The sequence below is a fragment of the Falco peregrinus genome, chromosome 2, assembly GCF_023634155.1.
Source record: "Falco peregrinus isolate bFalPer1 chromosome 2, bFalPer1.pri, whole genome shotgun sequence".
Lineage (NCBI taxonomy): Eukaryota > Metazoa > Chordata > Aves > Falconiformes > Falconidae > Falco > Falco peregrinus.
In genome coordinates, this window is record NC_073722.1 from 117,784,982 (window position 1) to 117,802,477 (window position 17,496).

A 17,496-nucleotide genomic window follows, 5' to 3' on the forward strand; every position below is an offset into this window, starting at 1 on the left:
AAACATTGATCAAAATTAAGTATGATCAAAAGGGCTGGAGGACTCCAGTCCCCATCTTTGCGACCCCCACTATAATAATCTCTGATGGCTGAAACAGGAGAATCTTGAGTTTGTATCTCAAACAGAGACTTTGCCAGCCAAACAGGACCCTTCACACCACGTCAAGGCAAGGATAATTGTTTTCTCAGAGAAAACGATTTTTCATTCACTCAATCACAGACATCTTGCTTTATCACTTTGGTTTCCTTTGACAGCTTCTCATCTAAGTCAGAACCAGCTCTAAACCGGAGCTGGTATGTCAGCAGATTGTGAATTTCACACATTCACAAATGCAAAGTACTCCCTTTCCCCCCACAGCTGTAGGAAATACAACGTGTATCAGCCATTGGCTTTGAGGAAGAAATCCTAGTTGCCATCACAGAGCAAGTGCTGGTGTGCTTACAAGGCGCCCTTAACACACAGCCCTTCAGAGAGTCGGGGGGGGGCAGGGGGGTCTTTGCAGAGGCAGTGCCTCGGGGGCACAGGGAGCAGCCCCAGGCAGGTGGGCGCTACGAGGTGACACACAGTTTCCCCTCATTGCTTGCTGCCTCCAGCATGGGCTGAGCCTTTAGTGAAAAGAAAAACTTCAAAGGTCTGATGTCACTGCTACTGCATGTACATGGGCTGTAGGCTTCGAAGCAGCTCATGCGTGAATTTTTGCAGCAGGGTTAAAGCAAAGCAGCTGTATGAATGCCTGATGCTTGGGGAACTTCGTGCATCTTCCAAACACCCTCTTATAAAGGTCTTACACCATCCACATGCACTATGAGTTCTGCTTATACGGATTTCTGCAAATATTCGTAATTTCTTTCCTTCATTTTCTGCAGGTGGCCCAAATGTCGTTAGGAAAACCAGCATCCCCACAGCTGGAGCAGGACAGCTCCTGGAAGAATGGTGAAGTCAAACCTGCATCTGGCTTGAGTTGATAGATTGGATCATTCAGGAAGCAGACATACAGGCAGATGAATTACTCCATTTGAATACTACTGTTAACTAGAAGAATTAATGTTGAAAATGATGGATTATTTGCCATCTTTCCCATACTAGGTTTGGGTTTGTATTATTCATTCACTGAAGGTGTTTTTTTCTGTTTAGCTGCACTACCTGAATTATTCAACTCACGAGAAAAACCTCTACCAAAGGTAAAACTACAGATGTGATGGGTTTGCCAAACTTCAGTCACCTCTCAATACAAAAAAATGTTATTTTAATCCTCCTTATATCTTTCAAAAAAGCTGACTGACAAGCTGACTGCCCTGTATGCCCCTGTCTGTTCATCTAAATTAGACCGGGGTTAAAAAGCGTGTAGTGCCATGACAAGTCACTATACCAAAACATCCTGTTTATCTGTAGCATCCTTCCTAGAGCATCACAAAATGCAAACACCTTATGATTGGGCTTGTGGTCTGAGGAGACCAATTGGTCTTGGAAAACTACCAGTGAAGCCTGTATCATAAATCAGAAAGCCATGGCTTCAGCACTCGGGTCTTTCCTACCAGCACGTTCTTACAGACAGCTCCACTGGGTAGGAAAGGTCAGCAACAGAAATGATATTTAGTCATAATCTTTGTATTCTAATTGCTTATAACCACCCACCAAATTTTCATAATTTTGCCTGAGATGTTTCACAGCTAGATTCATATTGACGTTTTACCTGTATTTTCTGCAAAGGTTGTTCAAGTGGTTTGGAGAAGGGGCCTTGCAAAGCCAGGCTGCTCTGCCAAGCCACACTCTCCACCTTTCCTCTTCACTCTGATGCTCTCCAGCAAACGGGGGGTACGCAGCCAGAACCAGAAGGTGGCCTTGGGTCCCTGATCACAGCTGAAAGTTGGTACTGGTGTATTTCTGAAACGTTACCTCAATTTGCCTGTTATAAATCACAGATGGGCCATCACCATGGACCAACGCACAGCAGAACTTAAAGAGAAAATACATCTCATGGGCTGGAAGTGCTCACTGAAGCATCCGTTCCAGGATGTCACTGCTGGAAGGCTCTCAAAGTCCATGGTTCTGTATCCTGATATACATACATGTACACACACCTATGTACTCGTCCCTTAATCAGGGGTCCCGCAGCGATGGTCTCGCAGCGATGGTCTCATCCAAGGTTTCATGGTGGCACCACAGCAGAATGGCCCTGAGAACAGGCAAGCAGACTAGAAGAGAAAATAAGCTGCAGAGCTTCTCATCTGAGAGCTGGTGTGCTCAGGCTCTGCCATAACCCTGCACATGGTCACGACCTGCTCGAACAACCTCCATGACAGACGTCACAAGCAACCTGTGCCTGCCCTTCACCACCCTCCACCACTACTACCTTCCAAATGTCTGGTGTGAACCTTTCTTGCAGTACTTTGAGATGCACCTTGCTTTACTCTTTACTGGTACAGACAACCAATTTCTTTCCCCTTCAGAAGACACTTTTTGAAGGTCATACCCTCCTGTCTCCTCAGTCTTCAGGCCCTCAGACATAACACTTTCCCTTCTCCCTCACCTCAGTCTCTTCTCACAGTGATGTTTTCAGGTATCTGATACTTCTCACTGCTCTTCTCTATCCTGTCTCCAGAAGGTCTTCATCCTTCTTTAAACACAATACTCAGAGATCAAACCAGACTCCAGCAGAGCCTTGGCCAACTCAGAGTGAAGTGAGAAGTGCATCCCTAAGGCGCTCTCAGACTACGTTCATTGCGCGAGGATGCCCCTCTCCAGATACTGGTGATACTGTGGTCCACTGGTGCACTGTGATCACACAGTGGGGATGATACACAGACCGTGAGTGCCTCCACCAAAGGCCAACTCACATGCCTCAGGTGAAGTCTTGGTGTAACCATCAGGGTTCCAGAGATCATTCCCAGCTGAAAGTCAGCCAAGCACCTGGCCTGCAGTCCTCACAGCTGTTCTCGTGAACCAACACCGCTATGCAAAGGCAACGTTTGTGAGCTCTACCACGTTACAGAAATAAGGAGCTCCAGCAGGCCCTTTATGGCAAAGGAAGAACTAATAAAGAGGAGGCAGATGCAAACCATTTGCCTTCATTACCTTTCCAAAGGCATCCTACAGACCCAGGTACAGTACACCCTGTCCAAAATAGCATGGCTGCTTGCAAGCCCTTAGCTGCTAGCAGAGCTCAGCCTCCAGACCTCTCTGCGGTCATTCCTGGGTCCACAGTCCACCAGCATCTTTACAGGAGTGCAGTGCAACTGTCTTTTTTTTCTGGTTTTTTAGGCAAAGCAACAGGACTTCAGAAGATACACAATATCTAAAAAAGATAATTTGATATCTAAAAGGTATCTCTGATGAAACATTTACTTCCCTTAGCTTCCATTTAGAAGGTGAAATAAATTTTACATTTAAAATGACTGGCTGACAGCAGGCTTTATGCCATGGGTGGTTTGAGAGTGAAGGACAGAGGCTGACACTGCTGTAAAGACATACGGAAAACCTCAATTTCCACTCTGCAATCAAACCAACAAAGCACACCTTTAAATACCTGATTGATCAAAATCTCTGCTGTATTTCAGATAACCATCAGATCGTTAGCCAGCAGGTTAACAAAGGAAAAATAAAAAAAAAAAAAAGAAAAAAGAAAAAAATGTTCTCAAGTAGAATTTCTGCAAGACATTGGAAATATTTCTGTAAAATTTGAGTGCTGGTGAGTTCAGATGAATGTCCTTAGGTAACTTCTAGGTGAGAGCAGATAAATGCACATTGAAGTATCATAATCAATGTCTTCTATCAAAGATGCACTAATAGGCTGTACATCTGAAGAACTGAGTTAATGGAAAGTGTTTAATTAAGGCTATGATTTTCTGACATAATAACAATTCCGAACGTACATGGGAAGCGGTGAGCTGCAAGCCTTCCATATCTGACCGGTCTGATCAAAGGATTTTGCTTATGCACAAAAAACACAATATAGGCAGCAGATTGTGTCACAATGAATCTTTGACAAGAATGAAAAATTTCAGTGCCTAAAAAGTACAAAAAGTGAAAGTTGGAAGAGACATTTCTGTTCTTTTGTCAAAAAAATCCAGTTTTCTTAAATGTGAAATATATGATTCGGTATTTTATCTCATAAGCCACACACGCAATCTTATCATCTGCATTCTGCAAAATTATAAATATGGAGTTAATATACTACTTTGTCTACTGCTGTTCTCCTCCTCGAAAGCTGAATTCAGTATTTAGAGCTCATTATTCAACATCACATTTATTAAACAATGCCCTTTCAGTAGCGTTTTCATATCTACATAATGAAAATTCTTCCTCTTCAGAAAAAGATGAGGGAAATGATTGGGATGAAGAAGTAATCCAAGCTGGCCAGGTGTATTCTTGCTGTATATTAACTAGCTTCACTTATCCTGGGCAACACATCTGCATTCAGCAATGAAGAGGCACTGCAGAAAATATCACAAAGAAAATCAGACTTGGGAAACGCGTATCTGTGCAAAAGAGATCCAGAGCTGCCTGCATCCACCCTGTGGGAACAGGCTGCTGCGGTGACAGCCAGATGCACACACGGTTCATCGGGGACCACGGCTCTGCAGGAGGCGTAAGGCCACGAGGCAGCTTGGACACAGCTCCCCAACAAGGAGGGAGCTGGAGCACCAGTGTCACAGCAGAGATCACTGGGGTCACAGGGAAATCTGTGCCAACCTTCAGCCAGTCCCAGTGGCCTGAAGCCACTCTCATCTTCTGAAAAGGGCTGGTTTTGGCCAAGGCAACCATGAAAACAAAGACCATAAGGGTATAACCACTAGCTTTATTAGTAGTGGTGAAGCTCAAGAAGAGTCCAGCTTGACTCTGGGAACATTCATGTGTAGGCAAACACAGACTGTGGTGCTGAGCCCCTAAGAAGCACAGGCATGGTCTTTTGGCACTGGGCTCTGAACAGAAGGTGTGTAACTATGCCTCGTGTGAGGTTTTGCCTAAGAGAATAAGCCCCGCTGACGGGCAGATTGTATTAGCTCAGGACCAAAAACCATGCTCAGGCATCTATAAAGCTGTTCCAGAGCCAGGTTGTCTCAGACTACGGGGAGATGGAATTTCTATTTGCTTATCTCAGACCCAGCACACTCGTACAGTGAGAAGTCACACACTTTTTTCTTGCCTGCTGATCTGGCTCACAAATCTGTGGCTGCAGGAGAGGTCCAGGCACAAGCTCACCATGAGTCACAGAGGTTACTACTATTTTGCTGGCTTATATTTGACTTTGATGAACTCACCTGCCCTCAGGAAATGCCTGGAGATAGCCCAGGTGGTAGGACAGTCCAGAGACTGCCCACAGTAAACAATATATGAGGTCTCTCTGGTTTGGGAGGTGAGGGGAGTTTCACTGTATGGATTCAGGTGCTGCCAGGGCCAGAAAACAACTGCTGACCCATTTTACTTTCTATATCCATGCTCAGAGCAGAACCATGATGGGAGCTGTCTGCCTCAGCCCTGCAGATAACTGAAGAACAGCTCAACAAGCAGACTGCGTCGCACGGGGTTTGAAGGAATCACAGTGCGTCAATTCAGAGAACACTCACCTCCCATCTAGGTATCAACATTTCCATCTTACGACACAGAAGACCTTCCAGTGAAGGAAAGAAGAAAAAAAAAAAAATGGGGCAAAACCCCTGAAGAGGACAATCTGTACACTGATTTTATGTGAAGTTCAATCATGCAACAAGAACCAAAATGGTTATTTGCATGTGGCTGTGACGTCCTGTGCAGCTCGAGCAGCAGCAGCATCACACCTGCGTGGCCCAAGGTGTGCCCGCAAGGGCAGGAAGACCACAAGGCACCCGGCAGCCAAGGCAGGAGAAACGGACAACCTTGCATGCACACTAAAAACTTTTTTCAGAAGTACCAGCAGAAATAAAAACTTCCAAGCTAAGTACTGGGAATGCAGAGGGTGAGGAAAGTATACGATACTGCAATAAAGGAAATTGGAAAAAAGACAGAAAACCTCATTAAGAATAAAAGAATACTGTTGGCCTCGAGAGAGAGATCACTATTAAGTACCTGCTAGAGACAGGCCTTAGAACTGAAACGACCCACTCTGTTGAATGCCAGAGCCGGGGACTCCGCAAAGGCACTGCTTTCATTAAATGACACAATTTTCTTCCCTTCCTGCTCTTAACTAACTCTTCAATGACCCAGAGGCAGTATTTGCACTAAGGCTAATGGCTGTGTCCTTTGCTAACATCTCCCCTTGCTCCAGAGCTAACTCATGTGCCTCCGCGGGGGCTCCGCAGAGGCTGCCTTCTCCCACACGCAGGCTGATTGATGAACAGAATCAAGTTAAAGCTCAGAGCAGTTTTTCCTCGACCTGTACTTAGTTTGAATTCAATTCCTGTTTCAGGCTTAAAGAAGTACTAAAAAGCCTGGAACTTACCTATTTTTTTTTCCAAGTCTATCAGCAGACCTAATAAAAGATATTTCACTTCCCTACAAACCATGCCCTTCTGGACCGGTACGTGGGTTTCTTCGTTCAGTGGTAAATACTGAGCTTCCCTGGCACACACATGGCAGCAAAAAGCTCTGTGAAACTTTTTACCAAACTTAAAAGAAACTGGAAGACTAAATCATTAACACGTGTCAGATCCTCCAGCATGGTGAGCTGAGAACAGCTGTACAACTGCAAAGGACTATTAGCCTATATATATAATTAATCAAACAACAACAATAAATAATAAGCCAAGCCACACAAGGCTATTTGCATGCCCAGAATCCTTAACATTTAATGAAGTTTCCTTTGAAGTTATCGTGTCCAAAATGGGAGGCACAGAACGGGCCACAAATATCAATACTGATTTCTTCTAGCACTACTGTCTTGGCCTGAAACCCCTGGCAGGAGGAGCACTTTGTGCAGGAGCATTTTCAATGTTTCTGTGAAAAATTAGCAGAATGCTAAATTCCACTTCGAATTTGAAATATGAATCTGAAATGTACTTTGCTCAAGCTTTGTTGAAGAAACAATTTATTACAGCACTTAATCTTCCTGATGAAAGAAAAGGAGATTTTAGCCTGCTAATAAGCTGTGTAGAAGCCATGACTAATTAACCTAATTATAGCAGTCTGTGACAAAATGTGATTGTACTAAAACCATGCCTCAAGTAACTTGAGTTGCCAAAAACTCCAAGGCTAATAAACCAACACTCGTTAATAGACAATAAACACTAATAAAGTTGACATAAGCTGTATTATTTATAGCAAAATCTATATTACAATCATCACAAAAGACAATCTGAAGAGTATTCAGTATCTGATAATATAGAATCCACTATCTGAAATTCCTGAAATACATCAAATTAGCACAGATTATTGACCGGTGACTGCAGCTCTCAGACGTGCAGCTCGTGGGGACAGCAGATGCACCTGAGGCTGGAAACACCCGACGTGTGCAGCACACTCGGACGTATTTACACCCTGCTAACCCACAGCTTGGCAAAAGTGGAGATGCAGAGCAGCGTTTCTTGGCATCACGTAATTTCCATCTCAACCACAACCCCCAAGAGACTCAGTGGGGAAGAAGCTGCTGAGTGGGAAGGGCTCAGCTCAAAGAGAATCGGTTATTGTCAGGCCACTTCAGGTGACACTGCACTCTCAGTTCCTGCCTACCTTGGGACAGGTCTCCAGCTACACCATGCACACGCCAACTACGTGATAAGTACCTGACACTGCAGCAGTTGGGGATGGACCAGGGCTGAGAGCGCGCAGGCTGCTGCGGGGATGAAGCTGGGGCACGTGGCTGATGCTGCTGGAAGGGGTGAAGCCTTTGTTCAGCGATGCCCCTGACCGCGTTTGAGCTCTGATGTTTGAGTTCCTTACTGCAGGTCTCGGGGCAGGTTCGGAGAGCATCTGCTACGTACCCTGACACTACGCACAGAAATACCTGTTCTCCTGCACATGTCAAACAGTGATGCAAGATTAAAGTCTGAGGAACGAATGACTGGGAGTTGGTGTTCCTTCTGGTGTTTGTGAGCATGAGCCAGCAACTGTACCGACTTCATCACAGCAGTGAGGCAGCTGCAGCAATCATGGTGCAGCATGCAGGGAACATGAAAGGCCGTTTCGCCCACATTGGATGGAAACAGCCAGAACAGAAGGGATGCTTTCACAAAGAAAGCTCTGCAAACTCAGATGGTATCTACCTGGAAAATGCACCATCTGCAGGCAGGACTAGCAAAGGCATCCTTGGGCATTACAAGAGTAATGTGTTTCCTAAGATGCATAAAAGGATCTCCAAAATGAGAATCAGAGCCCAAAACCTCTGAAACCTATGGTGGAAGGAAGTTCACCTTCCAGAGGAAACTTAGAAGACTGAAGTAGAAAGAAGTTCTGCAGTGTAGGATGCTCCCAAGCAGTGAAGAACACCAATCAAAAAGGACTCCAGAGGAACTGAACTGCACCGTTCACCCTGTATATCCCCATGCTGAACGCTGGCAGGGACAGAGCAGAGTTGGGAAAGCCTGAGATTTCAAGCAATAACATGTATGTACATCTACCATCTATACAGACTGCACAGCCCAACAACAAAATATGCTGTTGCAAAGCCCATATTTCGTGGGTTGATGGCCGAGTTCCCCTGATTGCGTGTGTTGACCCTATGCATCCATTTAATTTGTCTTCAAAGGAGAAACAAAAATAAAGCTGCTGCTGTCTGAACAGCAAAACACCACCGCCAAACAGCAGATGATTAAAGAAAGGTTGTAGAAATTTTTTTTCATACATCCATTATTATGGATGTACACCTTTCAGAGGATGAACAAGGCTGGTTTAGTGAGTCCTTTGAAGCTTGGTTTATGGCTGAAAATGTGATTGTGACATTTTCAACACGAGCGAGAGCATGTGTGCGCAGAACGAGGCAGAGGCCCTGTCCTCGCTGCCAGTGAAGAGATGGAGATGGCAACTCCTGCTCAGGGCAGACAGGTCTGTCATGAATTGTTCCATGCTACTGAAGTCACTATGGGTGGCCTGGGTGAGAAACATCAGCTTCATCTGAGTTCTGAACTGCAGTCTGCAACTCAGAGCTCTGTCTCCGTGTTACCTTAAAAGACAGCATTTGCCCTGTGCCTAGGGTGTGCTTGCCTAGAAGGCATGTGGCACCACAAGCTGGACCTCCTGCAAACCTCTGGGAAGTCCCACAAAACAACACAAACCAGAAAAGAGTATCAGAGATGTCTTGAGCCTGGATTAAGATATTTCGTCTGGTTACCCTCCAGGAACCAGATACATTCCCTGTGCAGCACAGTGGAAGGGAGAGAAAGGGAAAACCCAATGTCCCAGATGAAAATTTGAGAAATACCCCAATGAAACCAGGATATCTTCACTCCCTACTATACAGCAGCAGAGAAATGTCCCACACAGGCAGAATGCTAGAAATAAAACCGATTCTTAAATCACAGCAGGTGCCTGAGATTGATCAGAAGCTACAATAAAACAAAAGATACAATCTCAGTTCCAGCAAGGTGTGATTGAGCATGCCTAACTTGAAGAACATTTTGACCCCTTCCAAAAAACCAAATCAGACACTGCTGATTCAGGTCCAAATCTAGCACAATTCACTTTTGTTGACAAATGGGAGCAAAGATGGGATAACTCACATCTCTTCCTCACCTTTCAGTCTAAATACATGTTAGCTGTTAGACCTTCTCATGGCCATGACAGTATTTTTCTGCAGAACTACTGGCAGCTGTCACTCCCCTGTCCCCAGCACATCTCTGCACATGGGTCTATCTACCTTAAATTCCTACCACCTCCCAAATACAGCAAAGATCTCCATGTCCTTTACAATCTACAAACCACAAAACCCAGAGGATATTCTTATTCCTGTCTCACAGAGAAGCCTAAAGCTCAGAGGGAACATTCACCTTCTTGGGGACACACAGATTATTAGGGGTACAGTCAAGAAGAGCCCACAAAGTCGATCTTGTATAAAATCAGACTCATTAGGCTGGAAAAGACCTTTAAGGTCATCAAGTTCAACCATTAATCCAGGACTGCCATGTCCACCACTAAACCATGTCCCTAAGCACCACATCTATGCATTTTTTTAATACCTCCAGGGATGATGACTACACCACCTCCCTGGGCAGCTTGTTCCAGTGCCTGACCACCTTTTTAGTGAAGACATTTTTCCTAATACCCAGTCTAAACCTGCCCTGGTACAGCTGGAGGCTGTTTCCTCTTGTCCTGTCACTTGTTACCTGGGCGAAGAGACCCCCCCCACACACACACACCCTGCCTACAGCCCCTGTCAGGCAGCTGTAGAGAGTGACCAGGTCCCCCCTGAGCCATCACCTCTCCAGGCTGAACACCCCCAGCTCCCACAGCCGCCCCCCATCAGATGGTGCCCCAGCCCCTTCCCCAGCCCCCTGCCCGTCCCTGGACACGCTCCAGCCCCTCTGCGTCCCTCTCGGAGCGAGGGGCCCAGAGCTGAACCCGGGGTTCGAGGTGCAGCTGCACCAGTGCTGAGCACAGGGGGATGGTCACTGCCCTGGTCCTGCTGGCCACGCTGTCTCAGACACAAGCCAGGATGCTGTTGGCCACCTTGGCCACCTGGGCTCACTGGGGGCTCATGCCCAGCCGGCCGTCAGCCAGCCCCCCCAGGCCCTTTCCCTCCGGGCAGTTCCCAGCCCCCTACCCCAGCCTGCAGCGCTGCTGGGGCTGCTGTGACCCGCGGGCAGGACCTGGCATGGAGCAGTGTTGAACCACCTACAATTGGCCTTGGCCCATCAGTCCAGGCTGCCCAGACCCCCCTGCAGAGCCTCCTGCCCTCCGGCACATCAACACTCCCCTCCAGCTTGGTCTCATCTGCAAGCTGCCTGAGGGTGCACTCGATCCCCTTGTCCAGGTCATCAATAAAGATATTAAATATAACTGGCCCCAACATTCTTGTCCTACTTTGTACCTACAGAACTCTACACTTCTGGGGCATTTTTGTGCTACTTCTCATGTATGGTCCGAACTTTGTTCACCAAATGCTATAACGACCAACCTGAAGGCTGCTGAAAGGTGTTTAGAGATAAGGGATGCTGAGGGCACACAGTTCAAGTGAAACAGATACCTTGATTCCTCCCCAAGAGTGATTAGACAGGAACTCCACAGGGCTTGTGACTCCAGTCTGTGCTGGGTACCTCAGTAGGAAATCCAGTTCTACTGCGTTGATTTCTTTATTCATCAGAAGTATCTGCGATTCCAAACAAGCAAGATATCCTTGAGTAGCCAGGTTACAGAGCAGCAATATACTCTAGCAGATTAATTATTCAACTCATGTAGCTGCCAAATGTGTGGCTAAAAAGTAGTTAGTGCCACATGTTGGAGGGGGGTGATGAAACATACCATGAAAGTGCTTTGGGTCTCCCTAAAAAAAAAGACCAGGAACAAGTATGGAGATTGGCAACACAAGAGGTCCAAAATTTGGGAAAACTCTGTAGCAAGGGCTGTGATCCAAGTTCATAGAGAGCACAGTGAGAAGTCCCTGCCAGCAGAGACTCAGGCTGCAGGGTGTGCTGCAGGTCCCAGTGCTTGGTGTCTGCAGCCAGAGAACAGAGAACTGTCTTGAGAGGAACCAGAGCATGCATCCCTAGGGCATGCTGCCAAGGTCTTATCCCTCTCTCACTGTCTTGTTCAATTTAGAAATTAAGTTAAAACATACTGACAGCATTTTGAAAAACTAACAAAACAAAAACAAACAAACAAAAAACCCCGTTCTGGTACATGCATCAAGAGAATAAGCAGGTCCCTGAGGTCTCAAACACTGGAGAGCACCTGGGCCATTCAGCTCCTACCAATGTTTTTACCACCAACGGCGGCTTTTGGGAATACCTGGAGTAAGGCCACCAAAGCAATGTTCGAGGTAATTCTGGAAAGCCATGCATGCTCATGAGCCCAGCTGGAGCCACTGCTCCAAGTGCACTGCCAGACTTCTGAAATCTCAGAGATAAACTCCAAAACCATGAACACCAATTGTGTGTGGAAAAAGAACGGTGCTGGAGTGGTGAATGTGTCATTTACTTGTCACAGATCCTAGACTGTATCTCACGATTGCCTCCTAGCAATGGCATCTGAAGTGTGCCTGGCATCTCTGCCACCAACGGTGGCAACGAGGCACCCAGTTCAAGAGCCAACTGCTTCTTTACATGGCATTACACTGTGCCTCGTCACTCAGCTGCCTCCACACACCAAAACTGCAGATGCTGGTTTTCCAGACAGCTTAAAGTGAACCATTAAGTATTTTTAGTGCTTAGTGTAGTTACGAGCACAACGTGTGCTACTTAAATACTTTATTCAGAGATCTATATTAGAAAATGCAGGTAACCTTTGAGTCAGAATTAAAGCCGATGTTGAAAAATATGAGCTGACTTTTTACACGCATTTTACTAACAGAATATATTGTTAGAGTGCATATTTTACATATGTAGATATATGTGTGCATATATATATATACTTACTTTCCCTTTTAGACATACTGTTTTGTTACGTAGAATTAAAAAAATCATGGCAGTCACTGGATCAAGGTTAACTAGACCTGCACAGTGTTTCAGCCGTTCAAACTTGGTTCGTATCTGTATTCTACATGTCAGGGCATTTTCAGGGTCATTCACTGCACAAACTTACTAACAACTTCGCAACATCATGCCAAGCACTGTTTGTTGATTGAACTGGATTTCAGCACAGGGATATACAAAGGTCTCCTTCCTCAGATCATAGACTGAAAATTATACTAACACACTAGACAAAACCCAGCAGTTACGTAGCAAGCATTTCTTTTCGGTAAAAGCAATAAGCCTTCAAGACCAGCTTGCTTTATCCTTTTTCTTCGGTTCTGCAAGCAGGTATTACTCTCTCAACCAACCATTTGTCAGCATAATGCAAATCAAACACAGCATCTGTGACTGTTATCAGCAAGAGAGGCAGAGAGGAAAATCAGTTCCCCAGCCTTTGTATTTGCTGCTCTGATGCTGAAGGCCACAGCTGTGACAGTTCGAGCTTTCCCTGCGTGCCAATATCTTTGCCTGTAACATAAATCATTGCATGCAAATGGCATGGAATGGTGGTGTTTACCTGGAAGGTAACTTGAGCGGTGTAGGTCAATTTATCACACTCGAACAGCCCCCGGGCTGTGTACTGGAAGACGGAGAAGGTAATGCTGTCGATGAGGTTCAGCACACGCACCGCCAGGCTCTCGGCCGGGGCTGCCCTCTCAACAGCTTTCTGGAACACGATTCTGAACGCCTAGGTGGGGAGACACAGGACACTGGTGTTTCTAGATGCTCTTTGCATGCTCCTGGGTATCACCTGAATTGTTGCAATTAAATGAAGCCAATTCAGATACTGTGTCTCTAAGGTCACAGACAAAGCATGTCCAAAGCATCCTCAAAGCATCCCCACCTGCCCAGCAGTGTGGCCCACCAGCTCCAGGAGACAGGGGAACACATCTGGAGACCAGACCCTGTACCTTTTCTTTAGCTGCTTTTTCAGGAGCATGCAGGCAGGCAGTGATGACATTCCCTGTGACACTGCGCTCTCCCGGGCTTGACAAAGTAGCGCAGAGACTGCATTAAGACACAGTGCATATAAGAAACATGTCTCTGGCCAAATGTGTTCTCGTGTGGGGATTACACAGTCCACTTTCTCTGCAAATGTTAAACCAAAAGATAGTGGCATTCCCAGAGGAAAGCATACTTCCCATTTGCCATATATTTCAACTTAGAAAAAAGCAACTCCCACAAATACAAGGAATAGTCCCATAAGTATTTCACTGTCTGGATTCAGCAAAGGACAAGCTGAGAAGGGCAGGTAGGACATCATCTTAATCAGTCAGTAAAGTCTCCTTGGGGATAGGTGAATGTATCAAGAATGATGCTCATATATAAGGGTACTAAGGATTCTTGTAACATTTCTGGTCTAAATGAGAGAAGACAAAGCACTTCCAAAGCTGTCCAGAGAAAACCCATTAGCAAATTATCAAATGCAACTGCAAAAAGAAAAAGAAAAAAAATTGCCTAAGTCTTGATTAGCAATGCAAAGGCTCTGTATACTGGGACCCAGCTAATAGGAAATAACCAGGCCAACACAAATTAATAGCACTAACTGGATGAGGCACGACTGTGTTGGCAGCATTATTTTTAGGGTTCTGCAAAGGAAAAGCAATGCCTCAACAAATTAAAGTAACACTGATACCTACTGCATTATTAAATAATTGCAGAATGCATTTTCCCTCTTAACATTTCTTTAAATTGTGTTAAAACACGCTGCATAGTAGCATATAAATCTTGTTTGCTCTAATTTATAATGGGCTTCTAGCTGTGTGGTAAGTATTTTAAAATCATCTCTGTGCATCTTTACACAATGTTTTATGATCTGTCATCAGAATTTATTAGATAAAAACATTTCACCCAATAATTTTCTGTGTATTTATACACATTACTAATGTTAACTGGAAAACATAAAACAAACAAAAAACAGAAGATGAAGATTAAAGGTGAAACCTCAGAAACTCCTGTATCTATTATGTATGTGTAAGGAATGAATCTTTCAGAGGGCACCCTTGCACAAAAGATATTCCGTATGTTTTCTGGGCAAAATTACTTCAACATACGAGTCGCAGATACCAAAAAGAAAAACTTATTTGTGGATGAGGCTCAATATGTTGTATTCTCTTCTCAATTACTTTTTCCAGGTCACTTGTCAAGTTAAGAAATTGTTTGGAAGAAGTTCTAGACTAGGATGCCATCTCATTTAACCCTCCCTCCCCCCCCCCCCCCAAAAAAAAAAATAAAAAAATCTTTCTCCTGTGATAAAAAAAGGTCTATCCATTTATTAAACCAGAACTCTGATAAATACCTGAAAGGCCCGTAGGTTTCTACGGGCCAGACCTGCTGGGAGCGCCCTGCCAAGGCATGGTCTGCGCTCCCAGACTTACTGCAGCAGGTAGGTCCTTAGAAACCACACAGGGACCAAGATTTCCCCCGTGCCTTGGGCAGCACCTGCATGTCAGACTGTGTCTTTACATGAGACTTCGACTGCTTAGGAAGGAGCCAAGCAAAAGAAAGCAAAGCTAACGTAAGCCCATCTAACCCGATCCCACCCAACCACCTGCGGTGGGCTGGCTGGCAAATCCAGAGCCAAGCAGGGACCCTGGCCCACACTCAGCTCAACGCAGGGACGTTTCCATCTGGCCACCCCTCACGGGGTCATCGTGGCAGGTGCTGCTGAAACACTGCTCCTTCCACCGCAGCAGTGAAGACCATGCCCGACTCAGCATTTGCAGTGAGTTTTGGACAAAAATCTTCCCCAATGAGTGCTAAACACCGTTAAAACACAAGTTAAGAGTAATGTATCTTAAGCAGATGCACAAAGGAATATATTATGGGAAACTTTTCCATAAAACCAAATCAGCAGAATGGTTTAGGTTAGATGGTCTTTTTGTCTGGGAGCTCAAACATCCCCAAGAGGCTCAGGATGATGGCTCTGAACCTCAGTTAGGGAGAGAAGCAGCGGCACCACCTTCCACAGCCCCTGGGGACAGCACCTTCAGAGAGAACTGGTACATGGGGTGGATGGCGTGGAGGTCGTTCATGGTGAAGTACAGCAGAGAGGCCCGTGCGGCGGCAGGTCGGTAGTGCTCTCTGGCCTCGTTGAGCTTGGTTTCTGTCACCTTGGACTCCTGGACCTGGGAGGAAAACACAGAACAAAATTACCGTGAAAGCATTTTGATGAATTGGGTCTGCAGCCCAGAGGAGGGTTGACATCTGCCACAAAGACCAAGCAGCGGGCAACCCGCATGCGATCACTGCAGGGAGCAGCCCCCACCCTCTGACCCACGGTGCAGCCGGGCTTGAGCCACCCACCCCCAGCATTCCCCTTCCTACAGCACATTCTCCGTTGAACTGCATTTACCACCCTGCTGCCCAGTTCTCTCTTTTCCTGAGCCCCCTCCAGGCTTCTCACTAGGATCCCTGCTCTTTAGTCACTGGAATCGGGTTTCTCATCAATGAGTTTCTCCTGCTAATTGCCCCCCTCCTGTGCAGGTCATTAATAACACAGGGCTGCACAGACTTGGTGCTGCTTTGAGGCAGCTTCCCCCAAGGCTGAGAACTGCTAATTTATAACGGCTATTTGCTGCCTTTCCTCACCAGCGTTTAACACATCCCTACCTTGCTGGCCCGGTGTCTGCATAGGTGCTGTGATGGACATGGTGAAAATCCTTTTGGCAGATACTTCACCCCATTATTGTCTCAGTTCTGTTCATTCTTTCATTCCCCTTCAGCAGCATAAAAGGACACCCTCGAGCCTCCCAGGGAGTAGTTTAGGCTCTGGCTATGTACAGTCGTAACTTGCAACTCAGCCACCTGCTGCCGAGGCAGTGCTGAGCCAGCTAGCTCAGTAAGCCACGCAGCGGGGATGTGGCGGAAAAGGGCTCAGCACATGTTGTACAAGCCACCAGGGCAGGGCACAGCCTGCACCAAAACACACACCACTGGGTCTCCCTCTGTGTGATCTGAGCTGGTGTAAGCACGTCTGGCTGGGGCGCATCGGACCTTCCCAACGAAGCACAGACTGAGCTTGTGTGCTGTTGTGTACAACCAACACATTGGGATCTGTGGGATAAGCCTGTTTGTACATCCCGATGAGCAGTGATGGACTCCAATATCAGGGTGCTCCAAAGAGCAGCTTCAACATCTGCTGCAAAAACAAGCATCCGCATGGGCCACGCATCGCCTGTCTCCATTAAATGAGTCCCCCTTATGGCAGCAAACACGTCTCTCCACTGACTATATAAGGGAGCCCAGAGTCTAGGTTAGACCTAGACAACTAACTTTTAGCTACCCCAGCCCCCATACAATTAATAAATCTAGTAAAATCAAAGCCAGAAGTGGGAAAGTCAGCTGCTTTCCATAAATAAAGCAGGGAGAATTTCCATAGGAAGGAAAATGTTGGCTGAACACTTTCCTTTAGGGAGACAGATCAAGAACAGAGTAAAGGTTGACTGGAGAAGACCACCTCTAATGGGGCCCTGAGGCAGCTTTCCATGTGGTACCAAACTCATAACAACCAGGTACAAACTCCAAAATTCATCTCTGTTGCCACAAAGCTGGCAGTGACCAGTTTTACCACCACAACTTGTTTAGAAATTGGAGCACTTCAAGGTGAAGATGCAAAGCTTGTGAGGTCAAAACATCCCTTCAACATCTCCTTTGAGGGTTCAAGCAAGCCCTCCTCAAAGACATGCATGCATCTGCTGTACCATGAACAGCTAGCAGAAATATCTTCCATTTTTAATACGGGGAACACTTCATTCCTTGCTGGGGCTACAGCACTGGGAAGTGAAAGACAGCTCCATCCTGGCCCCAGCACATGGGTAACTTACCCAGGCAACGTGGGCCAGTGGGCTGGAGGTTGCCAAGTGTGGGCTGTGAAGATGGGAGGACCTGGGAGGGAAGCCGTTGAGGATGGCCATACAGG

At 46.1% G+C, this 17,496-nt stretch overlaps 1 protein-coding gene across 1 annotated transcript in view; it reads right to left on the reverse strand.

The window, feature by feature from the left end:
- DNAH9 (dynein axonemal heavy chain 9) overlaps positions 1–17,496 on the reverse strand; it is a 186,023-nt gene that overhangs the window by 47,421 nt on the left and 121,106 nt on the right. The window contains exons 57-59 of the mRNA XM_055796132.1: positions 15,563–15,703; positions 13,093–13,263; positions 11,093–11,215 (exon numbers count right to left, since the gene is read on the reverse strand). Of these exons, the coding sequence (XP_055652107.1) occupies positions 11,093–11,215; positions 13,093–13,263; positions 15,563–15,703 (435 nt within the window). The remainder of the gene's footprint in view (positions 1–11,092; positions 11,216–13,092; positions 13,264–15,562; positions 15,704–17,496) is intronic.